Genomic DNA, 19,520 nt, shown 5'->3' on the forward strand with positions numbered 1-19,520 from the left:
CAGGATCATCCTCGCCATCCTTTCCTCTACATCCCTAGAACTATTTGGAGGCCTATAGAAGACTCCCAACAGTGTGACCTCTCCTTTCATGTTTCTAACCTCAGCCCATACTACCTCGGAAGATGAGTCCCCATCTAGCATCCTCTCCGCCACCGTAATACTGCTCTTGATTAGCAGCGCCACACCTCCCCCTCTTTTGCCTCCTTCTCTGAGCTTACTAAAACACCTAAACCCCGGAACCTGCAACATCCATTCCTGTCCCTGCTCTATCCATGTCTCCGAAATGGCCACAACATCGAAGTCCCAGGTACCAACCCATGCTGCCAGTTCCCCTACCTTGTTTCGTATACTCCTGGCATTGAAGTAGACACACTTCAAACCACCTACCTGAACACTGGCCCCCTCCTGCGACGTCAAATCCGTGCTCCTGACCTCCATACTCTCTTTCTCCCGTACCCTAAAACTACAATCCAGGTTCCCATGCCCCTGCTGCATTAGTTTAAACCCCCCCAAAGAGCACTAACAAATCTCCCCCCCAGGATATTTGTGCCCCTCAGGTTCAGATGTAGACCATCCTGTCTGTAGAGGTCCCACCTTCCCCAGAAAGATCCCCAGTTATCCAGAAATCTGAATCCCTCCCGCCTGCACCATCCCTGTAGCCACGTGTTTAATTGCTCTCTCTCCCTATTCCTCATCTCACTATCATGTGGCACGGGCAACAGCCCAGAGATAACAACTCTGTTTGTTCTAGTTCTGAGCTTCCATCCTAGCTCCCTGAAAGCCTGCCTGACATCCTTGTCCCCTTTCTGCTTTTTCCCAGTCCCTCTTACAGTTACCCATCTATCTCCAATCTTTGGTGTAACTAATTCCCTGAAGCTGCTATCTATGACCCCCTCTGCCTCCCGAATGATCCGAAGTTCTTCCAACTCCAGCTCCAGTTCCCTAACTCGGTCTTGGAGGAGCTGGAGATGGCAGCACTTCCTGCAGGTAAAATCAGCAGGGACACTAACGGCATCCCTCACCTCAAACATCCTGCAGGAGGAACATTGCACTCCCTTCCCTGCCATCTCCTCGGACTCCAAGCACAACTTCCCACTACTGTCCTTGACTGGCCCTACTCTTACCCGAGTCATTCTTTTATTATTAGCGACATCAGGATGTCCAGTTGATTTTATGTGAAGCCCAATCATGTTCAAGATGGATTTTAGTTGGTCTCCCCAATCAGGAACAAGTGTTTGTGGCCGGGCGGATGGTGAGGGCGAGGCCTGGCACCAACTTCCGTCAGAATTTGAAGCATTCAGTCAGTTTCGGAGAGACAATCTCCTTTCTTCCCTTGGGGAACAGGCTGCTGGACAATGCAGGCCCTTCGGTATTTATCATCTCAATTGCCTCTATCCCTGGTTCCACCTTCTCCATATTCTGATCTGATCAATAAAGCTGGAATTAATTCCACACAATCAATTCTAAAAGAAAGATCTAACTAATAACACGAAACAATGAAGGCGAGGTTCATTGAAAGAATGAATTGAAAAATGAATTTTATGACATTGAGACAGATTTTTACCGTCACAAATGGTGAGGTTTTCACACATCCGTTCCTCGACCAAGATTTCACTGCACAGATCTGGGGACACAGGCTGCCCTGATCCCAGTGCTACACAAACTCTGTAACGTTCTTCTTTCAATAAGTGGCGAGCCATCTCAGGGAGCACACTGACATTCTGGGAGTTTAGCCACTGAACTTGCAATAGACGGATTGAATGCTTATTGAGGAAGGAGCGAGGCAAACAGGAAATGCAGCCTGTCCATTGTGACCACTCACTCAATCCAACTGCACCTAAACAATGACAGCAGAATGAAGATCAAGTAACAGCTGCCAAATTCACCCACCCGCCCACTGACCATTTGCCCACCTGCCCTCCGACCTCTCCTCAACCGTCCAGCCACTGACCACTCGCTCACCTGCCCTCCGACTGCTCGCCCACCTGCCCTCCGACCGCTCGCCCACCTGCCCTCCGACCGCTCGCCCACCCGCCCACTGACCGCTCGCTCACCTGCCCTCCGACCGCTCGCCCACCTGCCCTCCGACCGCTCGCCCACCTGCCCTCCGACCGCTCGCCCACCTGCCCTCCGACCGCTCGCCCACCTGCCCTCCGACCGCTCGCCCACCTGCCCTCCGACCGCTCGCCCACCTGCCCTCCGACCGTTCGCCCACCCGCCCACTGACCGCTCGCTCACCTGCCCTCCGACCGCTCGCCCACCTGCCCTCCGACCGCTCGCCCACCTGCCCTCCGACCGCTCGCCCACCTGCCCTCCGACCGCTCGCCCACCTGCCCTCTGACCGCTCGCCCAGCTGCCCTCCGACCGCTCGCCCACCTGCCCTCCGACCGCTCGCCCACCTGCCCTCCGGCCGCTTGCCCACCTGCCCTCCGACCGCTCGCCCACCTGCCCTCCGACCGCTCGGCCACCTGCCCTCCGACCGCTCGGCCACCTGCCCTCCGACCGCTCGCCCACCTGCCCTCCGACCGCTCGCCCACCTGCCCTCCGACCGCTCGCCCACCTGCCCTCCGACCGCTCGCCCACCTGCCCTCCGACCGCTCGGCCACCTGCCCTCCGACCGCTCGGCCACCTGCCCTCCGACCGCTCGCCCACCTGCCCTCCGACCGCTCGCCCACCTGCCCTCCGACCGCTCGCCCACCTGCCCTCCGACCGCTCGCCCACCTGCCCTCCGACCGCTCGCCCACCTGCCCTCCGACCGCTCGCCCACCTGCCCTCCGACCGCTCGCCCACCTGCCCTCCGACCGCTCGCCCACCTGCCCTCCGACCGCTCGCCCACCTGCCCTCCGACCGCTCGCCCACCTGCCCTCCGACCGCTCGCCCACCTGCCCTCCGACCGCTCGCCCACCTGCCCTCCGACCGCTCGCCCACCAACCCTCCCTCCAACTGACTGATGATCCGCCTGCCCGACCACCCACCATCCAACCTCACTTGAACGTCTGCCCACTGACTGCTTGCCCACCTGCCCTCTGACCGCCGTCTGACCACTTGTTTGACTGCCCGACCACTTACCCGCTCTCTGACTACCCACCCACTCCAGCCGCTTGCCCGACTCCCCCAACCAGTAACTGCCCCAGTGACGGGCACGGAGGAAATGATCTTGAATTGAAGAATCTGGACTCCTACCTCTGCAGCTCTCATCGGTGCATCGGAATAATCCTTCTCTGCAGACACTGTGGGCAAGATTCGATGTCAGTATGGGGACAACAACAGTTTGATTATTGTTTACACTGACTCAATCATGTATGTTAGTAATTGCTCGGATTAATTTTAAACTACTTGTTACACTGGTGGATTCATATTTATTTTAATGATTCTGCCTCAAGCTTGGAGTGAATTTACTAAAAGTGGAAATTACTTTGGATATTCTCCAATGTGAAGCCAATGCAGATGTTTGAAACTCACCAGGTTTCACAACCCATGAGGATGCTGTCGCCAGGTCGCACACGTGTGAACTGGGATTGGTAAAGATGATGACAATCACACTCAGGTGGAGTGACACATTTGTTGTCTTGCTCCAACAGACCCTGAGGAATGACAAATAAACAGAATCGAGCAAAAGGTTAGAGTGGTCAGGACTAGAGAGTGAGGGTGACATCGCATTCACAATAACTTACATTCATATCACAGAATCTACGCACGGAGACAGGCCCTTCGGCCCAAACTGCTCCGTGCCAACCCAAACCCCATCTCAGCCAACCCCATTATCCTGCATTTGGCCCAGATCCCTCTAAACCTTTCCTGTCCATGAATCTGTCCAAATGCCGTTTAAATGTTGTCAATGTCGCTGCCTCACCCACTTCCTCCGGCAGCTCATTCCACACACGTCCCACCCTCTCTGTAAAAACGTTGCTCCTCAGCTTCCCATTCATTCTTTCCTCTCTTCACTTAAACCTCTGCCCTCGAGCTCTCGATTCCCCAACCCTGGGAAAAAACCTGATTGCATCCACCCTATCCGTGCCTCTCCTGATCCTATCCACCTCTATAAGATCACCTCTCAGTCTCCTACACTCCACAGAAAAAAGTCCCAGCCTGTCCCATCCCTCCCTGTAACTCAGTCCCTCGAGTCCCGGCGACATCTTTGTAAATCTCTTCTGCCTCTCTCCAGTTTAATATCATCTTTCCTGTAGCAAGGCGACCAAAACTGACCACAATACTCCAGGTGCGGCCTCACTAACATCCTGTACAACTGCAACATAACCTCCCAGCTTCGATACTCAGTGCTCGGACTGGTGAAGGCCAACATGCTAGAAGCCTCCTTCGCTGCTCGATCTACCTGTGACTCCACCTTTAGAGAGCCGTGCACCTGAACTCCAAGGTCCCTCTGATCCACGATACTCCCTAAGGTCCGACCATTCACCGTGAAAGTCCCACCTTGATTTGAATTTCCAAAATGCAACACCTCACACTGATCTGTCTTGAACTCCATTTACCATTTCCCGGCCCACTTCCCCGGCTGATCAAGATTCTGCTGCAATTTTTGATCATCTTCCTCACTGTCTACTCCTCACTGTTGGTGGAGTCGGCGTTTGGGGAGGGGCGGGATGGTGGAGTCGGTGTTTGGGGGGGTGGGGGGGTTGGAGTCGGTGTTTCGGGGGGTGGAGTCAGTGTTTAGGGGGGTAGAGTCGGTGTTTGGGGGGGGTTGGTGGAGTCAGTGTCTGGGGGGGGGTTGGGTTGGTGGCGTCGGTGTTTGGGGGGGGGGGGGTTGCGATTACGCATATGCCTTACTGTCATGTGAGAGTACCTTTAAGACATGGATGTTTAAGCAATGTACCTTTAAGAAAACAGTGATGTCAGAGAGTGGGTGGAGCTGAGCTCAGGGCAGCCATTTTGAAGTTTCACTTTGGAGGAAAAGAGCTGGTGTGTGTCTGTGTTTTGCAGTGAGCTGGATCTGCTGTGATCTCTGCCATGAAAGACTATCTCTGGATCATTTGGGTGATTTAAACTCATAATAGTGAAGCCTTTAACCGGATGTGATTCTGTTTACAGGTGTTAAGTCTCTTGGAAGTTTGAAGGAACATTTTGAGGAATTATTTACTGTTGTAATATTTTTTGAGTTACCTTTGAAGTAAGGGGTGTTAAGAGATCCAATGTTTATTTCAGATGTTAAGTTGAGTTCATGGAATAAACTTTGTTTTGTGTTTAAAAAACCCACGTGTCGGACTTCCGGTTGCGGCGGTGCCGAGGTAGGTCGCACGTTCGGCAGCTCCCGCCGGGAATGGACTTTTGAGCTCTCTAGAGGGGCCCCAATGGCAATTGTTCGACGGCTTCCAGTGTGGGAAGGTGACAGCAAGGTCCCCCCGACAGTATACGGATTGGACCAGGAGTGGAGCGGTGAAAAAAGGGATCTTGGAGCAGTGAAAAGTGAGAGGGAGGAAAAACAAGATGGCGGCGGGTGGAGACCAAGCAGCGTGAGCGCAGTGGTCGCAGGAGCAGCAGGCGTTTCTTAAACGCTGCTTTGAGGAGCTGAAAACCGAAATGCTGGCGCCAATGAAGGCGGCGATTGAGAAGCTTGTGGAGACCCAGAAGGCCCAAGGGGCGGCGATCCGGGAGGTGCGGCAGAAAGCCTCGGAGAACGAGGACGAGATCTTGGGCCTGGCGGTGAAGGTGGAGGCGCACGAGGCGCTGCACAAGAGATGGGCGGAAAGATTTGAGGACCTGGAGAATAGGTCGAGGAGGAAGAATCTTCGGATTCTGGGTCTCCCCGAAGGAGTGGAGGGGCCTGATGTCGGGGCATATGTGAGCACGATGCTGAATTCGCTGATGGGCGCGGGAGCTTTCCCGAGGCCCCTGGAGCTGGATGGGGCTCATTGGGTCCTAGCAAGGAGACCCAAGACCAACGAGCCGCCAAGGGCTGTAGTGGTGAGGTTCCACCGCTTTATGGACGGAGAGTGTGTCCTGAGATGGGCCAAGAAAGAACGGAGCAGCAGGTGGGAGAACACAGAGATCCGAATTTACCAGGACTGGAGTGTGGAGGTGGCTAAGAAGAGAGCTGGTTTTAACCGGGCTAAGGCAGTGCTCCATCGGAAGGGGGTGAAGTTCGGAATGCTGCAGCCAGCGCGATTGTGGGTCACGTTCCAGGATCGGCACCACTATTTCGAAACGCCTGATGAGGGATGGAGCTTTATACGGACTGAAAAGTTGGACTCAAATTGAGGGTTTGTTGTGGGGGGATGTTTACTGTGTATATAGTGTTTATCACGTTTAGGGAATGTTTCTTTGGTTGGGTGCTGGATGGGGATGGGTGAAGGGATTTGATGGGGAGACTGTGGGAGAGTGTTGGAGGGGCAGACCCCCACGATGGAAGAGGGGGAGGGGAGGCCCGGGGTTGGGGAATTGGAGTAAGGCCGCAAAAGGAGCTGCGCCAGAGAGGGCGGGGCCGGCTCAGGAAAGCGCGGGCTTTTTCCCGTGCTAGGGAAGGACGGGGGTGGGGGCCGGGGGGGGGATGGGCGGTGCTGGAGAGGAGCGCACACTGACTGCCAGGGAGGGGGAGGGGGGATTCTCACACTGGAGGGGGTCGATGGAATGACGGGAGGGGCCGGGGTCAGCAGGAGTCAGCTGACTTACGGGAGTGTTATGGGGGGTGCAAAAGGGCTAGATGTCGATCTAGCGGGGTGAGGGGGGAGGGAGAGGGGGGGTATAGGGTTGCTGCTGCATTGGCCAAAGGGGAGGTGGAAGTAGGAGAGGTGGTCGGTGCGGGGGTCCGCCATGGCTGGCCTAGAAAAGGAGATGGCTAGTCGGCCGGGCAGCCCCCCAATCCGGCTGAGAACTTGGAATGTGAGGGGCCTGAACGGGCCGGTCAAGAGGGCCCGGGTGTTCCCGCACTTAAAGGGACTGAAGGCAGACGTGGTTATGCTCCAGGAGACACATCTGAAGGTGGCAGATCAGGTTAGGCTGAGAAAGGGATGGGTAGGACAGGCATTCCATTCAGGGCTGGATGTGAAGAACAGAGGGATGGCAATACTGGTGGGGAAGCGGGTGTCGTTCGAGGCAATGAATATTGTAGTGGATAATGGAGGTCGATATGTGATGGTGACTGGTCGGTTGCAGGGGGTGCGGGTGGTACTGGTGAACGTATATACCCCGAATTGGGATGATGCCGGATTTATGAAATGCATGCTGGGTCGGATTCCGGATCTGGAGGTAGGAAGCTTGATAATGGGGGGGGGGGGGGATTTCAACACGGTGCTGGACACAGCACTGGACCGTTCTAGGTCCAGGACGGGTATGAGGCCGGCTGCGGCCAAGGTGCTTAGGGGGTTTATGGACCAGATGGGGGGAGTGGATCCATGGAGGTTTGTCAGGCCCAGGCCAGGGAATTTTCATTCTTTTCCCACGTCCATAGAGCCTACTCCCGGATAGATTTTTTTATTTTGAGTAGGGCGCTAATCCCGAAAGTGGAGGGAACGGAGTATTCGGCCATAGCCATCTCGGACCACGCCCCGCACTGGGTGGAGCTGGAGTTAGGAGAGGAGAGGGACCAGCGCCCGCTGTGGCGTCTAGATGTGGGATTATTGGCGGATGAGGAGGTGTGCGGGCGGGTGCGGGGGTGTATTGAAAGATATTTGGAGGCCAATGACAATGGGGAGGTGCAGGTGGGGATAGTCTGGGAGGCGTTGAAGGCGGTGGTCAGGGGAGAGTTCATCTCCATTAGGGCCCACAGGGAGAAGAGAGAGAGCAGGGAGAGGGAGAGGTTGGTGGGGGAGATCTTAAGAGTGGACAGGAGATATGTAGAGGCCCCCGAGGAGGGACTACTCAGGGAGCGGCGGAACCTCCAGACGGAGTTCGACCTGTTGACCACGGGGAAAGCAGAGGCACAGTGGAGGAAAGCGCAGGGGGCGACGTATGAGTATGGGGAGAAGGCGAGTCGGATGCTGGCACACCAGCTTCGTAAGAGGGAGGCAGCGAGGGAGATTGGTGGAGTTAAGGACAGAGGGGGGAATACGGTGTGGAGTGCGGTGAGAATAAACGAGGTATTTATGGACTTCTATGGGGATCTGTACAGATCTGAGCCCCCAGCGGCGGAATAGGAGATGCGACGATTTTTGGATCAGCTAAGGTTCCCGAGGGTGGAGGAGCAGGAGGTGGCTGGTTTAGGGGCACCAATTGGGCTGGAGGAGCTGGTTAAAGGATTGGGGAGCATGCAGGCGGGGAAGGCCCCGGGGCCGGATGGGTTCCCGGTCGAGTTTTACAGGAAATACGTGGACCTGCTAGGCCCGTTGCTAGTGAGAACTTTCAATAAGGCGAGGGAGAGGGGGGGACCTTGCCCCCGACAATGTCCGGAGCGCTGATCTCTCTGATCCTGAAGCGGGACAAGGACCCACTGCAGTGTGGGTCATACAGACCGATCTCGCTCCTCAATGTGGATGCTAAGTTGCTGGCAAAAGTGCTGGCTACGAGAATTGAGGACCGTGTCCCGAGGGTGATTCATGAAGACCAGACGGGATTTGTGAAGGGCAGGCAGCTAAACACTAATGTGCGGAGGCTCCTCAACGTGATTATGATGCCCTCGGTGGAGGGAGAAGCGGAGGTAGCGGCAGCTATGGACGCGGAGAAGGCCTTCGACCGGGTGGAGTGGGAGTATCTTTGGGAAGTGCTGCGGAGGTTTGGGTTTGGGGAGGGGTTCATCAGTTGGGTCAGGCTGCTATATAGAGCCCCTGTGGCGAGTGTGGCTACGAATCGGCGGAGGTTGGAGTACTTTCGACTGTACCGGGGGACGAGGCAGGGGTGCCCCCTGTCCCCCTTGCTGTTTGCATTGGCAATCGAGCCTTTGGCCATGGCACTAAGGGAGTCCAGGAAATGGAGGGGGTTGGTCCGAGGGGGAGAGGAACATCGGGTGTCGCTGTATGCGGACGACCTGTTGCTGTATGTGGCAGATCCAGTGGAGGGGATGGCGGAGGTCATGCGGATCCTAAGGGAGTTTGGGGACTTCTCGGGGTATAAGCTCAATGTAGGGAAGAGTGAGCTCTTTGTAGTACATCCAGGGGACCAGGGAAGGGGGATAGACGACTTGCCGTTGAAGAGGGCGGAAAGGAGCTTTTGGTACTTAGGGATCCAGGTGGCTGGGAGTTGGGGGGCCCTGCACAAACTCAATTTGGCGCGGTTGGTGGAGCAGATGGAGGAGGATTTTAAAAGATGGGATGTGCTGCCACTCTCGCTAGCGGGCAGGGTGCAGTCGGTTAAAATGATGGTCCTCCCAAGGTTTCTCTTTGTGTTCCAGTGCCTTCCCATTATGATTCCCAAGGCCTTTTTCAAACGGGTAGGTAGGAGTATCATGGGTTTCGTGTAGGCAAAATAAGACCCCGAGGGTAAAGAGGGTGTTTCTGGAGCGTAGCAGGGACAGGGAGGGCTGGCTCTGCCGAATTTGTGCGACTATTATTGGGCTGCCAACGTGGCGATGATCCGTAAGTGGGTAATGGAGGGAGAGGGGGCGGCGTGGAAGAGGTTGGAGATGGCGTCCTGCAGGGGCACAAGCCTGAGGGCGCTGGTGACGGCACCGCTGCCGCTCTCGCTGACAAGGTACACCACGAGTCCGGTGGTGGCAGCGACGCTGAAAATCTGGGGGCAGTGGAGGCGACACAGGGGCGAGGTGGGAGCCTCGGTTTGGTCCCCGATTCGGGAGAACCATCAGTTCGTCCCGGGAAGGATGGATGGGGGGGGTTTCGGAGCTGGCATCGGGCAGGGATTAGAAGAATGGGGGACCTGTTTATAGATGGGACGTCTGCGAGCTTAGGGGCGCTGGAGGAGAAGTTTGGGTTACCCCCGGGAAATGCTTTCAGATATATGCAAGTGAGGACGTTTGTGAGGCGGCAGGTGAGGGAACTCCCGGCACAGGGGACTCAGGACAGGGTGATTTCGGGTGTATGGGTTGGAGAAGGCAGGGTTTCGACGATCTACCAGGAGCTGAAAGAAGAGGAGGCCTCGGTGGAGGAGTTAAAGGGCAAGTAGGAGGAGGAGATTGGGGAGGAGATAGATGAGAGCTTGTGGGCTGATGCCCTGAGTAGGGTTAATTCTTCCTCCTCTTGCGCCAGGCTCAGCCTAATACAGTTCAAGGTTACTCACAGGGCGCATATGACAGGGGCGAGGTTGAGTAGGTTCTTTGGGGTGGAGGACAGATGTGGGAGGTGCTCAGGGAGCCCGGCGAATAACGTCCACATGTTCTGGTCGTGCCCGGCACTGGATGGGTTCTGGAGGGGTTTTGCGAGGACTATGTCCAAGGTGGTGAAAGTCCAGGTCAAGCCGAGTTGGGGGTTGGCACTATTTGGGGTAACGGACGAGCCGGGAGTGCAGGAGGCGAAAGAGGCCGGTATCCTGGCCTTTGCGTCCCTGGTAGCCCGGCGGAGGATCTTGCTAATGTGGAAGGACGCGAAGCCCCCCCAGTGTGGAAGCCTGGATAAATGACATGGCTGGGTTCATAAAGCTGGAGAGGATAAAGTTTGCCTTACGAGGGTCTGTGCAGGGGTTCTTCAGGCGGTGGCAACCGTTCCTAGACTATCTCGCGGAGCGTTAGGAGGAGGTCAGCAGCAGCCCAAGGGTGGGGGGGGGGGTCTCTTTTGGGGGGGGTGAATTCGGGTGGGTGGGGGGGCTTCCCTACGAGTACCTTTGAATGCCATATGGGGGGGGGAGATACTGTATATGGGGAAACCCAGTATAAAAGTTTTGTATAATTTTTGACTGTTGTGTTTGTGTTTCTTTCTTTTTGTAATGGGGGGGGGTTTGTTAAAAACTTTGTTGGAAAATTTGAATAAACATATTTAATTTTTTTTTAAAAACCACGTGTCCATAATTGTAATCCCACACCTACGGAATAAGCCGTGTGCTTGGAAAAGCAACAAATACATTAAAGGGGAGGTTGGTTGAACTCCATGATACATTTTGGGGTTCTGAAAATGCCTCACCCATAACAATTGGGGGCTCGAGGGGGATAAAAGTCTATCTATTGGATTGGCTTTTGTGAACTTAAAGACAGTGAAGGATTGTTGCTTTTCCGGTGTGGTATTTTAGTTTAAGTGGGGAGTGTGTTGTGGACAATGGCTCTTTCAGAGGCTCAGAAGTTTTTGGGGGTGGAGACTGTCACACGCAGTACTTTACGGACAGAGACGAAAAGCAGACTGTTGGGTCTGGCAAAAACATTGCAGTTAACATTACCTGACAAAATGCGAAAAGATGAGGTAATTATGGCGGTGGTTAAGCATTTAAAGTTGCCTGAGATAGAATTTGACTCATTGGAAATGGCAAAAATTCAGTTGCAAATTAAACAAATGGAACATGAGGAAGAATTAAAGCGGCTGGAATACGAGAGTGAGGGAGAGGAAAAAGAAAGAGAAAGAGATAGAGAGGAAAAAGAAAAGAGAGAGAAGAAACAACGAAGAAGAACAAAGGAAAATGGACTATATTATTATACCTGTTTGAGTGTGTTGTTTTGTTTAAAAAGGGAAATGTATATTTACTGTGCACATTTCTTAGTGGATGGTGCAAAAGTGAAAAATGAAACCATCTTGAAGTTGATGGTTTATTTTTGTTTCTTGGGGGAGGTGTCATGTGAGAGTACCTTTCAGACATGGATGTTTAAGCAATGTACCTTTAAGAAAACAGTGATGTCAGAGAGTGGGTGGAGCTGAGCACACGTCAGCCATTTTGAAGTTTCAGTTTGGAGGAAAAGAGCTTGGGGAGTGTCTGTGTTTGCAGTGAGCTGGATTTGCTGTGATCTCTGCCATGAAAGACTATCTCTGGATCATTTGGGTGATTTAAACTCATAATAGTAAAGCCTTTAACCGGATGTGTTTCTGTTTAAAGGAGTTAAGTCTCTTGGAAGTTTGAAGGAACATTTTGAGGAATTATTTACTGTTGTAATATTTTCGGAGTTATCTTTGAAGTAAGGGGTGTTAAGAGATCCAATGTTTATTTCAGATGTTAAGTTGAGTTCATGGAATAAACATTGTTTTGTGTTTCAAAACCCACGTGTCCATAATTGTAATCCCACACCTAGGGAACAAGCCGTGTGCTCGGAAAAGCAACAATCCATTAAAGGGGGAGATTGGTTGAACCCCATGATACATTTTGGGGTTCTGAAAATGCCTCACCCATAACGCTTACACATATGAGCCCAATTTCTCTGCAATATTCGCAAGTTTTAAATATTTTAAATGAAAGAATTGCTCCTGCTGGACTTGGTCTGTTCACTCACCTCGGGACAGTAACACCCAGCCACACAGTCCTGCCGGGTGAGGTGGCAGCTCTGGCTGTGTCCGAGGTCAGCGCAGTGACCACCACACGCTGGTCCACAGGCCTGATGTTCGAATGGATTTCCACAATGGCCATCTGAGAAGATACACAAGTTCAGTGTTAACACACGGAGAGAACAGAGGTGTTATGGAAGAGGGGGAGGGGAACCCCATCTACCCCCTCAGGGCAGATGATGGCGTTGTGGTATTGTCGCGGGATTAGTAATTCTGACACCCAGGGTATTGCTTTGCGGACCCGGGTTTGAATCTCACCTGGGCAGATGGTGAAATTTGAATTCAATCGAAAGCGGGAATTAAAAGTCTCCTGATCATCGATTGTCGTAAAAACCCATCTGGTTCACTAATGTCCTTTAGGGAAGGAAATCTGCCGTCCTTACCCGGCCTGGCCTACATGTGACTCCTGGCCCACACAGAGATGTGATTAACATTTATATGCCCTCAGGGATGGGCAATAAATGCTGGCCACACTCCGTGCACGAAAAAATCATCTGCTGCACAAGATGGAATTATAGAATGCTTACGCCACAGCCTAATCGAGCACACAGCCCGATCGAGCGCACAGCCCGATCGAGCGCACAGCCCGATCGAGCGCACAGCCCGATCGAGCGCACAGCCCGATCGAGCGCACAGCCCGATCGAGCGCACAGCCCGATCGAGCGCACAGCCCGATCGAGCGCACAGCCCGATCGAGCGCACAGCCCGATCGAGCGCACAGCCCGATCGAGCGCACAGCCCGATCGAGCGCACAGCCTAATCTCACTTTCCACCATTTGGTCCGCAGTCCTGCATCCTGCAGGTTGAGGTACAAATCCAGACGCCTTTTCAATGTGTTGGGGTATCATCCTCTCCTGCTCTTTCAGGCTGTCAGTTCCAGGTGCCCACAACCCTCTGGGTGAAAAACAGTCTCCTCATATCCCCTCTAACCTTTCTGCCAATCACAGGGGGAGAGGGGAGGGGGTTCAGTTCAAAACGATAAGGCTGAAATTTAAAAGCAAGGTTTACAATTCTGGGACAGCCGGCGAGGCAGGAATTAACTCGGGAAACAAGGATTGCAAAGATGTGAAAAGCAAATTACTGCAGATGCTGGAAGGTCAGGTGGGGTTACTTGGTTATGGGGTAGGGTGGAGGCATGGGCTTGAGTACGGGGCTCTTTCCAAGTACCTTTGCAGACTCGATGGGCTGAAGGGCCTCCTTCTGCACTGTGGGTTCTATGATTCTATGAAAATGTCCACACTTTATCACCCCACAAGCCTCTGCATTCAAAGAATCGCCCTCTGCCAGTTCCACCAACTCTAGCATGATGCCACCACCAAACACATCTTCCCCTCACTCCCCCCGTCAGCATTCCAAAGGAACCGTTCTGCGTGGGGTAGTCTGATCCACTTCTCCATCACCCCAACATCTCACCGTCTTCCTACAGCACCTTTCCATGCAATAGCAGAAGGTGTAACACCTGCCCCTTTACCTCCTCCCTTCTCACCATCCCAGACCCTGTTAGCACTGTTGCTTCACAGCACCAGGGTCCCAGGTTCGATTCCCCGCTGGGTCAGTGTCTGTGTGGAGTCTGCACGTTCTCCCCGTGTCTGCGTGGGTTTCCTCCGGGTGCTCCGGTTTCCTCCCACAAGTCCCGAAAGACGTGCTGTTAGGTGAATTGGACATTCTGAATTCTCCCTCTGTGTACCTGAACAGGCGCCGGAGTGTGGCGACTAGGGGCTTTTCACAGTAACTTCATTGCAGTGTTAATGTAGGCGTAGTTGTGACAATAAAGATTATTATTAAAGATTAAATAAAGAATTTCCCAGAGCAGACTTGTTCCATGACAACATCGAGTCAGTTACTCAGGATGAGGACCGTAACACAAGAATTAGGAGATGTCGGCAATTCAGACCTTTGAGCCTGCTCCACCATAGGAGCAGAATTAGGCCACTCGGCCCATCGAGCCTGCTCCACCATTCAATCATGGCTGATATTTTCTCATCCCCATTCTCCTGCCTTCTCCCATAACCCCTGATCCCCTTATTGATCAAGAACCTATCTATCTCTGTCTTAAAGACACTCAGTGATTTGGCCTCCACACCCTTCTGCGGCAAAGAGTTCCTCAGATTCACCACCCTCTGGCTGAAGAAATTCCTCCTCATCTCTGTTTTAAAGGATCATCCCTTTAGTCTGAGATGGTGTCCTCTGCTTCTAGTTTTTCCTACAAGTGGAAACATCCTCTCCACGTCCACTCTATCCAGGCCTTGCAGTATCCTGTAAGTTTCAATAAGATCCCCCCTCATCCTTCTAAACTCCAACGAGTACAGACCCAGAGTCCTCAACCGTTCCTCATACGACAAGTTCTTCATTCCAGGGATCATTCTTGTGAACCTCCTCTGGACCCTTTCCAAGGCCAGCACATCCTTCCTTAGATACGGGGCCCAAAACTGCTCACAATACCCCAAATGGGGTCTGACCAGAACCTTATACAGCCTCAGAAGTAGGTCCTGGTCTTGTATTCTAGCCCTCTCGACATGAATGATAACATTGCATTTGCCTTCTTAACTGCCGACTGAACCTGCACGTTAACCTTAAGAGAATCGTGAACAAGGACTCCCAAGTCCCTTTGTGCTTCTGATTTCCTAAGAATTTCCCCATTTAGAAAATAGTCTATGCCTCCATTTCTCCTTCCAAACTGCATAACCTCACACTTTTCCACATTGTATTCCATCTGCCACTTCATTGCCCATTCTCCTAGCCTGTCCAAGTCCTTCTGCAGCCCGCCTGCTTCCTCAATACTACCTGTCCCTCTACAGATCTTTGTATCATCTGCAAACTTAGCAACAGTGCCTTCAGTTCCTTCCTCTAGATCATTAATGTATATTGTGAAAAGTTGTGGTCCCAGCACCGACCCCTGAGGCACACCACTAGTCACCGGCTGCCATCCTGAAAAAGACCCCTTTATCCCCACTCTTTGCCTTCTGCCAGACAGCCAATCCTCTATCCATGCCAGGATCTTACCATTAACACCTGGTTTCAAATCCACCTGCCTACCTGTTCCCCATATCCCTGTCGCCTGTTTTTTTAATCAGAAATATATATGTGTCTCCTCACTGAAACCACAGTAAGGACTGTGAAGATCTGATACTAAGCAAGCAGCTGGCTGACCCACATCGTCTCTTCGAGGTAGCTGAAGTGGATAGCCAGGGAGCAGAAATAATTGGCAACCAATTCCTTTCAAGAGTTAAGGGGAAGTTGGATGGAAAACCTGTAGTGAATCTGCATCCACAGATGTCAGCAAAACCAACCAGTTCATCGAGCCAATAATGTATCACACTCTAATCCTAAAAGTAGAGATGGAAAGTATAAATCCGGAAAGCACAAATCATGACCATCCATATTGCTAATTGTGGATGCAGGTGGCGATGAGGAGGTACAGGTTGATATCTCAGGAATAGTGCCTCTCGAGTCAATGAACTCTGAGGGTCTGACCCCTCAGCTGTACTTCTTGCCGAAGGTGACCAGTGATGCTGAGGAGAGAATGTCCAGCTGGAAGGGCTGAACAGAGCCGATTGGTGAAAAGTGAACCCAATTCTATAATTCTTTGATTCTTCTATTCGGTTTGGATTGGATTGTTTCTTGTCACGTGTACCGAGGTACAGTGAAAAGTATTTTTCTGTGAGCATCTCAACAGATCATTAAGTACATGAGAAGAAAAGGGAAGAAACTACACAATGTAACTACATAAGCACTGGCATCGGATGAAGCAGACAGGGTGTAGTGTTAATGAGGTCAGTCCATAAGAGGGTCAGTTAGGAGTCTGGTAACAGTGGGGAAAAAGTTGTTTTTGAGTCTGTTCGTGCGTGTTCTCAGACTTCTGTATCTCCTGCCCAATGGAAGAAGTTGGAAGAGTGAGTAAACCGGGTGGGAGGGGTCTTTGATTATACTGCCCGCTTTCCCCAGGCAGCGGGAGGTGTAGATGGAGTCAATGGATGGGAGGCAGGTTTGTGTGATGGACTGGGCGGTGTTCACGACTCTCTGAAGTTTCTTGCGGTCCTGGGCCGAGCAGTTGCCATACCAGGCTGTGATGCAGCCTGATAGGATGCTTTCTATGGTGCATCTGTAAACGTTGGTCAGGGTTAATGTGGACATGCCGAATTTCCTTAGTTTCCTGAGGAAGTATAGGTGCTGTTGTGCTTTCTTGGTGGTAGCGTCGATGTGGGAGGACCAGGACAGATTTTCTGAGATGTGCACCCCTAGGAATTTGAAGCTGCTAACCATCTCCACCTCGGCCCCGTCGATGCTGACAGGGGTACAGTACTTTGCTTCCTGAAGTCAATGACCAGCTCTTTAGTTTTGCTGGCATTGAGGGGGAGATTGTTGTCGCTGCACCACTCCACTAGGTTCTCTATCTCCCTCCTGTATTCTGACTCGTCGTTATTCGAGATCCGGCCCACTATGGTCGTATCGTCAGCAAACTTGTAGATGGAGTTGGAACCAAGTTTTGCCACGCAGTCGTGTGTGTACAGGGAGTAGAGTAGGGGGCTAAGTACGCAGCCTTGTGGAGCCCCGATATTCCAACACTTCTCCCAGTGTTGACCCTCCTGCTCGTAGTTTTGCTGTCGGTGGTCCCAGATGTTTGGTTGAATGTTTATTGGGCAATTGGGAAAGACTGACGGTATTCCAGGAGGGACGGAAAGAAACAGATAAAGCACAGGTATCCCTCCCACTCCACACCAAGTGAGGAACCAGCTTCCCAGTTGCTCTGCTCACCTGCACACTCGGTCAGGTTACACATTCTGGATTCAATCCTTTGTCCTTTGCAGCTTTTCCCTCCAAACAGGGGCCCATGGGATGCTCGATATCGATTTTGTACTGGAGAAATGCAGGAACAATTTGACCACTCACTCCACAGGCCCAAGTCACAGTGCACTGGGAAGAAAAATACATAGGGAGACTTCACTAAAACAATTTAATACAATATAAGAGTGTGGCAGCGACAGTCACACAGAGGCTGACCTAGAGAAATCCAGAATGATAAACAGAGTGAGAAGACAGGAGGCAAGGCAGAGAAAGAGAAATAGAGGGAATTGATGAGTGAGGGTCAGTAAACGAGAGAGGGAGGGAGTCTCATTCCATTTTCTCTTTATTAGTCTCCTTTTTGCAGAAGGCATTCGATAAGGTGCCACACAAAAGGCTGCTGTAGAAGATAAAGGTGCACAGTGTTATGGGTAATGTATTAGCATGGATAGAGGATTGGTTAACGAACAGAAACTGTGGGGATAAATGGGTGGTTTTCTGGTTGGCGATCAGTGGCTAGTGGTGTCTCTCAGGGATCAGTGTTGGGTTTGCAATTGTTTACAATTTACATCAATGATCTGGAGTTGGGGCCAAGTGCAATGTGTCAAAGATCGCAGACGGCACTAAGATGAGTGGCAAAGCAAAAAGTGTGTAAAGGACACTGAAAGCCTGCAGAGGGATTTGGAAAGTTTCAGTGAGTGGGCTAGGGTCTGGCAGATGGAGTTCAATGTTAATAAATGTGAGGTCATCCATTTTGGTACGAATAACAGGAAAATGGGCCATTATTTAAATGGAAACAATTGCAGCATGCTGCTGTGCAGAGGGACCTGGGTGTCCTTGTGCATGAATTACAAAAAGTTGGTTTGCAGGTAATTTAGAAGGCAAATGGAATTCTAAAACACCAATCAGCCCTCCAAGCCTGTACTGGTCGTGATACCAGCCTTTGCCAAAACCCTCAGTACTTCCTTGTGCCGTATCCCTCTTTACCCATCCTATCCATGTGTTTGTCAAGATGCCTTTTGAACACCGTTAATGTATCTGTTTCCACAACCTCCCCTGGCAGCGCATTCCAGGCACTCACCACCCTCTGTGTAAAAAACCTGCCTCACACATCTCCTCCAAACTATGCCCCACGGACCTTAAACCTCTGCCCCCTGGGACTGACCCCTCCATGTTGAGTATAAGAATTGGCAAGTCATGTTGCAGCTGTATGGAACCTTAATTAGGCCACACTTGGGAGTATAGTGTTCAATTCTGGTCGCCACACTACCAGAAGGATGTGGAGGCTTTAGAGAGGGTGCAGAAGAGATTTACCAGGATGTTGCCTGGTATGGAGGGCATTAGCTATGAGGAGCGGTTGAATAAATTTGGTTTGTTCTCACTGGAACATACAGTGCAGAAGGAGTGGGTCTGCACCGGCCCACTTAAGCCCTCTCTTCCACCCTATCCCCGTAACCCAATAACCCCTCCTAATCTTTTTGGTCACGAAGGGCAATTTATCATGGCCAATCCACCTAACCTGCACGTATTTGGACTGTGGGAGGAAACCGGAGCACCCGGAGGAAACCCACGCAGACATGGGGAGAACGTGCAGACTCCGCACAGACAGTGACCCAAGCCGGGAATCGAACCTGGGACCCTGGCGCTGTGAAGCCACCGTGCTATCCACTTGTGCTACCGTGCTGCCCCTACCATTCCTAGGGTATGGTACCCCACAAAATGCATGACCTCATATTTGTCTGGATCAAACTCCATTTGCCATTTCTCTGCCAAAGTCCAGCTGTCGTAGTGCATATAGGTACCAACGATATAGGTAAAAAACGGGATGAGGTCCTACAAGCTGAATTTAGGGAGTTAGGAGTTAAACTAAAAAGTAGGACCTCAAAGGTAGTAATCTCAGGATTGCTACCAGTGCCACGTGATAGTCAGAGTAGGAATGACAGGATAGCTAGGATGAATACGTGGCTTGAGAGATGACGCAAGAGGGAGGGTTTCAAATTCCTGGGACATTGGGACCGGTTCTGGGGGAGGTGGGACCTGTACAAATCGGACGGTCTGCATCTGGGTGGGACCGGAACCAATGTTCTCGGGGGTGTGTTTGCTAGTGCAGTTGGGGAGGGTTTAAACTAATGTGGCAGGGGGATGGGAACCGATGTAGGAAGTCAGTGGGGACAGAGACAAAAGGCAGGAAGGGAGAGTGTGTAAAGCATGACCAGAGAAAGCAGGGCAGAGAGCAAGGAAAGCCTACATTAAACTGCATTTATTTCAATGCAAGGGGCCTGACAGGCAAAGCGGATGAACTCAGGGCATGGACGGGCACATGGGACTGGGATATTATAGCTATGACTGAAACATGGCTAAGGGAGGGGCAGGACTGGCAGCTCAATGTTCCGGGGTACAGATGCTATAGAAAGGATAGAACAGGAGGTAAGAGAGGAGGGG

The 19,520-nt window shown here is 52.1% G+C and overlaps 1 protein-coding gene across 1 annotated transcript in view; it reads right to left on the reverse strand.

The window, feature by feature from the left end:
• Positions 1 to 19,520, reverse strand: part of sspo (SCO-spondin) — a 1,206,999-nt gene that overhangs the window by 150,386 nt on the left and 1,037,093 nt on the right. Inside the window, 5 exon segments of the mRNA XM_072468611.1 lie at positions 1,565 to 1,837; positions 3,184 to 3,230; positions 3,463 to 3,584; positions 12,245 to 12,378; positions 17,052 to 17,210. Coding sequence (XP_072324712.1) covers positions 1,565 to 1,837; positions 3,184 to 3,230; positions 3,463 to 3,584; positions 12,245 to 12,378; positions 17,052 to 17,210 — 735 coding nt within the window.

This window comes from Scyliorhinus torazame, chromosome 11 (assembly GCF_047496885.1).
Source record: "Scyliorhinus torazame isolate Kashiwa2021f chromosome 11, sScyTor2.1, whole genome shotgun sequence".
Lineage (NCBI taxonomy): Eukaryota > Metazoa > Chordata > Chondrichthyes > Carcharhiniformes > Scyliorhinidae > Scyliorhinus > Scyliorhinus torazame.